Raw genomic sequence first — 8,283 nt, 5'->3', positions numbered from 1 at the left:
ATATCTATAATTAGGATGCTACATGGGCATTTAGGAATAATACCCTTCTTTCATGTTCTTGATCGTGCGATAAAGCTGGTTGTAAGATTGTTCCTCCTTTAACTCCTGCGTTGCTCTAATTTTCAGTACATGGCACCTAAGAAGAAGGCAAGAACTGGCCAAAGAGCCAATGTCACCCCAGGAGTGACAGTTGACCCTATAATTGATGGTGCGGGTGAGCACCCAAGGAGTGAGGATATTCCTCCAGTTACTACACTACCTGACTCTACTACAACTGATCAAACCGCACCTGTCCCTACACTTACTGAGGGTGCAATGGTCCCTCCAACTAATATTCCAGTTCCACCTCCAGCTCCAGCTTTCGATTATGGTGTGTCTGATATTGATATTAGGGGAGCCATACAAATGTTGACACAAATAGTGGCTTCTCAGGCCTAGAGATCGGGTGTTGGGCCTACTTCTTCCAGCAATCCAGGGGAATCTGCTAGTTCCAGGGTTAACAAGTTTCTTCAGTTAGATCCTTCAGTGTTTACGGGTGCTAATCCCGAGGAGGACCCCCAATACTTCATTGATGAGATGCATAAAACTCTTCGGGTTATGCATGCTACAGAGATAGATGGAGTAGAATTGGGCTCCTACTGCCTGAAAGGGGTGGTCTACTCTTGGTTTGAGTTGTGGGAGGAATCCCGTGAGGAGGGAAGCCCTCCGGCAAGGTGGGGTGAGTTCACAGATGCCTTTATGGATCATTTCTTGCCTACTGAAACTAAGGCAGCTTGTGCTGTTGATTTTGAAATCCTGAAGCAGGGTAGTATGAATGTGTGGGAGTACCATATGGAGATTGCGCGCCTGTCCAAGTTTGCTATTCACATGTTTCCCACTATGGAGGCTAGAGTGCGTCGGTTTGTACAGGGCTTTAGCCCATTGGTTATCAATGAGGCCTCTATAGCTGCCTTAAATTCCGATATGAACTATGGTAAGATGGTGGTATTTTCTCAAGCCACAGAGACCCGCAAATTAAAGAATATAATGGAGCGTCAGAGTAATAGCAAGGCCTGGTCCGCGGGCAACTTTGGTGGTTCTTCCGTTGGTGGTGGTGGTAGGTCAGCATTCAGGGGAGCGTCATCAGGACCTTCCCAATCATTCGCCCAGTCTTCGATGGGTGCACAGTCATCTGTACCCAGTCAGGGCAACATGGGACCCCACCAGCAGGGTTGGTCCGACAGAAGGTTTCAGCAGTGGAGGCTTCCATGCCCTAAGTGTGGGAGGATGCACTTTGGGTCCTGCTTCATAGACCTACCAGTATGCTATGGGTGTGGTGTGAGGGGTCACATTCAGAGAGATTGCCGCTCATCCCGCCGAAATATATGCAGAGGTGCGACACAGCCAGCTAATTCTGCAACTACTACATCCACAACACCTCCAGCTCGAGGCAACCCAACACCCATAGGGTGTGGTGCAGCTAGGGGTGGTGCACAGAATTCGGGAGGACATAACAGATTTTATGCTATGTGGAGATGTCGGGAATCAGAGGTTTCTCTAGATGTTGTCACAGGTATATTGACTGTCCAATCTCATGATGTATATGCTCTTATTGATCCTGGTTCCACTTTGTCATATGTCACTCCTTATGTTGCTATGGAATTTGGGATAGAACCAGAACAACTTCATGAGCCGTTCTCTGTATCTACTCCGGTTGGTGAGTCTATTTTGGCCGCGCGGGTTTATAGGGATTGTGTTGTCACATTGCGTGGTCGAGACACTGTGGCTGATCTTATTGAATTGAGAATGGTCGATTTTGATGTGATAATGGGGATGGATTGGCTTTACTATTATTTTGCCAAGCTTGATTGCCGAACCAGAACTGTTAGGTTCGAATTTCCAAATGAGCCAGTTATTGAGTGGAAGGATGATGATGTAGTGCCGAAGGGTAGGTTTATTTCTTACCTTAAGGCCACGAAAATGATCAACAAGGGATGTATTTACCAATTGGTCCGGGTTACGGACACCGATATTGAGGCACCTACACTTGAGTTCGTGCCTGTTGTGAATGAATTTCCGGATGAACTCCCTGGGATCCCACCAGACAAAGATATTGATTTTGGGATTGATGTGATGCCAGATACACATCCTATATCTATTCCACCCTACAGAATGGCACCGACAGAATTGAAGGAGCTAAAGGAACATTTAAGAGATTTGCTAGAAAAGGGTTTCATCCGGCCGAGTGTGTCGCCTTGGGGCGTACCAGTCCTTTTTGTAAGAAAGAAAGATGGGTCACTGAGAATGTGTATTGACTATCGGCAGTTTAATAAGATCACAATCAAGAATAAGTACCCACTGCCAAGGATAGATGACTTGTTTGATCAATTGCAAGGTGCCAGGTACTTCTCCAAAATTGATTTAAGATCCGGGTATCACCAATTGAAGATCTGGGAGCGGGATATTCCAAAAACAACTTTTAGGACCCGGTATGGGCATTTTGAATTTCTGGTGATGTCTTTTGGGCTAACAAATGTCTCAGCAGCCTTCATGGATCTTATGAATCGAGTTGTTAAGCCATTCCTCGACTCTTTTGTGATAGTGTTTATTGACGATATTCTTGTATATAAGTCGAGAAGACCATGCCGATCATCTCAGGGTAGTTCTGCAAACCCTACATCAACACCAGTTATATGCAAAGTTTTCAAAGAGTGAATTTTAGCTTGAATCAGTCATATTCTTGGGTCATGTAGTTTCTAGTGAGGGAATTAAGGTTGATCCTCAGAAAATTTCAGCTGTGAAGAATTGGCCGAGGCCTACAACTCCAACAGAGATTCGCAGTTTCTTAGGCTTAGATGGGTATTACAGAAGATATGTGGAGGGGTTTTCTACTCTTGCCTCTCCATTGACTAAATTGACGCAGAAGGCAATTAAGTTCCAATGGTCAGATGCTTGTGAAAGGAGTTTCCAGGAATTAAAAGCAAGATTGACTACAGCGCCGGTGTTGACTCTACCAGAAGGTATAGAGGGATTTGTGGTATATTGTGATGCTTCAAGAATCGGGCTTGGGTGTGTATTAATGCAACATGGGAAGGTGATAGCTTATGCTTATAGGCAACTAAAGAATCATGAAAAGAACTATTCAACACATGATTTAGAACTTGCAGAGGTGGTATTTGCATTGAAAATTTGGCGTCATTATTTATATGGGGTCCATGTGGATATATTCACGGACCATAAGAGATTTCAATATATTTTCAAATAGAAGGAATTGAATCTGAGGCAGAGAAGATGGCTTGAATTACTCAAGGATTATGACATTGATATTTTATACCATCAAGGGAAGGCTAATGTTGTGGCGGATGCTCTCAGCCGAAAATCTATGGGTAGCTTAGCACACTTGGAGGCATATCAAAGGCCATTGGCTAAAGAAGTTTACCGATTGGCTAGTTTGGGAGTTCTTCTTGCGGACTCTAATGAAGGAGGGGTAATTGTGCAAAAATAGTGCTGAATCATCACTGGTTGTGGAAGTCAAAGAGAAGCAATACAACGATCCATTGTTGGTGCAATTAAAAGAGGGGATTCATAAACATAAGGACATGGAATTTTCTCTAGGAATGGATGATGGTACACTAAGGTACCAAGGGTGACTATGTGTTCCAAATGTGGATGGTCTCCGTGAAAGAATTTTGACTGAAGCTCACACTTCTAGGTATTCTGTGCACCCAGGTTCTACGAAAATATATCATGATCTTAAGGAAGTCTATTGGTGGAATGATATAAAGAGGAATGTGGTAGACTTTGTGGCAAGATGTCCAAATTGTCAGCAAGTGAAGGCCGAACACTAAAGGCCCGGTGGGTTGGCACAGAACATAGAAACTCCAATATGGAAATGGAAAATGATTTATACAGACTTTGTGGTAGGATTACCGCGCACTCCACACAAGTTTGACTCAATTTGGGTGATTGTGTATCGACTCACAAAGTCAGCACCCTTTTTTCCAGTTAAGTCTACCAACACAGCGGAGCATTATGCTCAGTTTATATCAAAGAAATAGTTAGGTTGTATGGCACCCCAGTTTCCATCATTTCTGATCGGGGAGCACAATTCACTGCTAAATTTTGGAAGAAATTTTAGCAATGTTTGGGTACTCAGGTGAATCTCAGTACAGCCTTTCACCCGCAAACTAAGAGTGGACTATTCAAACGCTTGAGGATATGTTGCACCCTTGTGTTCTGGACTTCAAAGGTAGCTGGGATGATTATTTACCACTTATAGAATTTGCGTACAACAATAGCTATCATGCTATCATTCAGATGGCACCGTTCTAGGCTTTATATAGTAGGAGATATAGATCTCCCATTGGGTGGTTCGAAATTGGGGAAGCAGATTTGATAGGGCCAGACCTTGTGCATCAGGCTATGGAAAAAGTTAAAATCATTAAGGAGCGGTTGAAGACTGCTCAGAGTCGTCAGAAATCCTATTCGTATGTTCGTCGTAGGGATTTGGATTTCAAAGAAGATGATTGGGTATTCTTGAAAGTTTCCCCCATGAAGGGTGTAATGCGATTTGGTAAGAAAGGAAAATTGGGTTTGAGGTATGTCGGACCATACAAAATCATTCAGAGGATCGGTGAGGTGGTGTACAAGCTTGAGCTACCACATGAGCTGTCATTAGTACACCCGGTGTTTCATGTGTCTATGTTAAAAAAAGTAGTTGTGGACCCGACAGTCATTGTTCTGGTTGAGACTGTAGAGGTTAATGAAGAATTGACTTATGAAGAGATTCCAGTATCTATTATTGATCGGCAAGTCCAAAAATTGAGAAATCAAGAAATTACATCCGTAAAAGTGCTATGGCGAAACCAACAGGTTGAAGAGGCTACTTGGGAGGCTGAGGAAGAAATGAAGAAAAAGTATCCTTATTTGTTTGAATGACCATGTATTTATAAAGTTGTGATCTAGGAAAATTATAAGACTTTCTTTTTATGAATTTTGTATTGTTTGAACAATTGGCGTTAAGGGTGTTCCTTTCTGAAAATATATTGCTTATGTGGCCATAGTTGGTGTTGTTTTGTGTTATGTTACGTCTTTGGAATGTGTATATGTTGTTCGGATGTGTTTCTGGGGCTCTCTGACAGGTGGATAGGCCTAATTACAAAGGAAACTCTGGTGAAATTTTTAGAAATTTAGGGAGTTAGTCAAATTTGGGGTTGCTGGTGCGTGGTATGAAAGACTGAGTTGCATAAGATGCTAATAAAAGAATTTAACCCTTATTCGAGGACGAATGATCCTAAGCGGGGGAGAATGTAACACCCCAAAAAATTTCAAAATACTTAAGTGTAAGGCCTGGTAAAATTTGTAAAGAAAATAATGTTTCATGGTGCCGGACTATGCTTACGTGTTTGAGGATTATAGAAATTCTTCGCGGCTCGGACCTTTAGGGTTGAACAATGCACAGGAAAGTAAAGAAAAATATTTGCCGAAAAAGTGTGTTTATGCGGTCCATTATGCGACCGCATAATCACTCTGCGGGCCGCATAATGGACGCAGAAGTGAGCAAGAGAGGGCTATTTTGGAAGCAGCTATGCGGTCGACTATGCGACCACATAACTGTTATGCGGTGCATTATGCGACCACATAACAGTTATGCAGACCGCATAGTGACCGCATAACATGCAATTCTTTGGGCTATTTTGTAACCAATTATGCGACCGATATGCGGTCCGCATAACCATTATGCGGTCGCATATGCGACCGCAGAACCAGTTCCGGAGCTTCATTTTTGGGTTTTTAAAACACGACCCTACTTCGTTAAATACACGTTTTGGGCCATTTTTGAGAGACAATCTGACATTTTAGAGTGAGAGAGGGTGCCCTAGAGTGAGAAAGTGTTCTCCAATAATTGTTCTTCAATTCTTCCCTAAGTTTTGGAAGATTGAGAAGGAAAACTCACTAGGTCTTCATCCTAGAGATAAGATTCTACACCCTAACCCTCAATTTCGAAATTTCAGCTGTGAAGAATTGGCTGAGGCCTACAACTCCAACAGAGATTCGCAGTTTCTTAGGCTTAGATGGGTATTACAGAAGATATGTGGAGGGGTTTTCTACTCTTGCCTCTCCATTGACTAAATTGACGCAGAAGGCAATTAAGTTCCAATGGTCAGATGCTTGTGAAAGGAGTTTCCAGGAATTAAAAGCAAGATTGGCTACAGCGCCGGTGTTGACTCTACCAGAAGGTATAGAGGGATTTGAGTTGTGGTACTAAACGTACACCTCCACCTACATACATTGAGGTGAGGCGGCAGGGCTGCTTTGTGTGAAGATGGTTATAGAGGATCTAATCTTAAATCCTATAAATGTTGTCGATAGCTTTTAATAAGCTTGCTATGGTTGAGACGGTTATCTATATTATACTATTGCCGCACTGGTCCATCATATTTATCTTGTATTTATGAATTCTTAAATCGGTGTTTAGTTTTCATACTAGTACTATTCGACGGTACTAATGTCCCTTTTTACGGGGGCGCTGCATCTTTAAATGGATGCAGGTGGTTCCACAGCAGGAGACATTGATCAGTGATAGCAGTACACCTTCTTCCCAGCTGACTTGGTGAGCCCCTCTTCATCTCGGGGTCATGCATCTTTTGTTCTTTGTGTATTCTGTTTGAGGTATAACCGGGGCCTTGTTGCCGGCATTATCATTGTACTCATCTTTATCTATAGAGGCTCCGTAGACATAGTGTGGGTTATGTATTGGTGTTGGGGAAAGACAAACTATGTTATGTTGTGGTTGTATTACTTGTCCATTTGAGACTTTAAAAATGATTAAACTATTGGTAAGAAATTGATAATTGCAGACATGACCACTTTATTGTTTAATTAAGGAAAACATATATTCTCTTTATTCTTGAATGAGTTTGGGTAGAAGGAATCTACCATGCTTGCTCAGTCGGGTTCACTCGGTTGAGCGTCGGTCGTGCTCCCCGGTTTTGGGGCGTGACACTAATGACCTCAAGATGTCAAGTGAGTGAATAATGAGATGAAAGGGAGATGTCCTATGCTAAATGATGATGAACCTTAAGGAAAGAAATTTGGCTCATGTGCCATTGAAATTGACTTATTGATTTACCATGCATGTGCTAATGTAATGAGTTGTGTTTCTCCATGATGAGCATAAACATGAAGTATTCCAATGATATGGAAAATTACGACTTTAAATGTAATAACAAACTTTGCCGCTTTGAGTTTATATATGGTATTGTGATTGGAAGACACCTCCACCCGCACATATTGGGGTGAGGCGGTATGACCGCTTTGTGTAGGGATTTTGGTATTATGATACACCTCCACCCACACATATTGGGGTGAGGCGGCATGACCGCTCTGTGTAGGGATTGTGGTATTTTGGAATACACCTCCACCCGCATATATTGGGGTGAGGCGGCATGACCGCTTTGTGTAGGGATTTTGGTATTGTGATACACCTCCACCCGCACATATTAGGATAAGGCAGCATGACCGCTTTGTGTAGGGATTGTGGTATTTTGGAATACACCTCCGCCCGTATATATTGGGGAAAGGCGGCATGACCGCTTTGTGTAGGGATTTTGGTATTGTGATACACCTCCACCCGCACATATTGGGGTGAGACGGCATGACCGCTTTGTGTAGGGATTGTGGTATTGTGGAATACACCTCCGTCCGCATATATTGGGGTGAGGCGGCATGACTGCTTTGTGTAGGGATTGTGGTATTGTGGAATACACCTCCACCCGCATATATTGGGGTGAGGCGGCATGACCGCTTTGTGTAGGGATTTTGGTATTGTGATACACCTCCACCCGCACATATTGGGGTGAGGCAGCATGACCACTTTGTGTAGGGATTGTGGTATTGTGGAATACACTTCTGCCCGCATATATTGGGGCGAGGCGGCATGATCGCTTTGTATAGGGATTTTGGTATTGTGATACACCTTTACCCGCATATATTGGGATGAGGCGGCATGACCGCTTTGTGTAGGGATTTTGGTATTGTGATACACCTCCACTCGCACATATTGGGGTGAGGCGGCATGACCACTTTGTGTAGGGATTTTGGTATTTTGATACACCTCCACCCGCATATATTGGGGTGAGGCGGCATGACTGCTTTGTGTAGGGATTTTGGTACTGTGATACACCTCCACCCGCACATATTGGGGTATGGCGGCATGACCGCTTTGTGTAGGGATTGTGGTATTTTGGAATACACCTCCACCTGCACATATTAGGGTGAGGCGGCATGACCGCTTTGTGTAGG

At 43.3% G+C, this 8,283-nt stretch overlaps 1 protein-coding gene across 1 annotated transcript; it reads left to right on the top strand.

Moving 5' to 3' along the window:
* Positions 1–315: 315 nt before the first annotated feature.
* LOC138901284 (uncharacterized) lies at positions 316–6,247 on the top strand. The gene is made up of 4 exons (XM_070189036.1): positions 316–370; positions 476–1,096; positions 2,733–2,999; positions 5,994–6,247. Exons 1-4 carry the CDS (start codon positions 316–318, stop codon positions 6,245–6,247), a joined length of 1,197 nt encoding a protein of 398 aa, XP_070045137.1.
* The last annotated feature ends 2,036 nt before the right edge of the window (positions 6,248–8,283 follow it).

Source organism: Nicotiana tomentosiformis, chromosome 11 (assembly GCF_000390325.3).
Source record: "Nicotiana tomentosiformis chromosome 11, ASM39032v3, whole genome shotgun sequence".
Lineage (NCBI taxonomy): Eukaryota > Viridiplantae > Streptophyta > Magnoliopsida > Solanales > Solanaceae > Nicotiana > Nicotiana tomentosiformis.
This window is presented reverse-complemented; position numbering and strand designations above follow the sequence as displayed.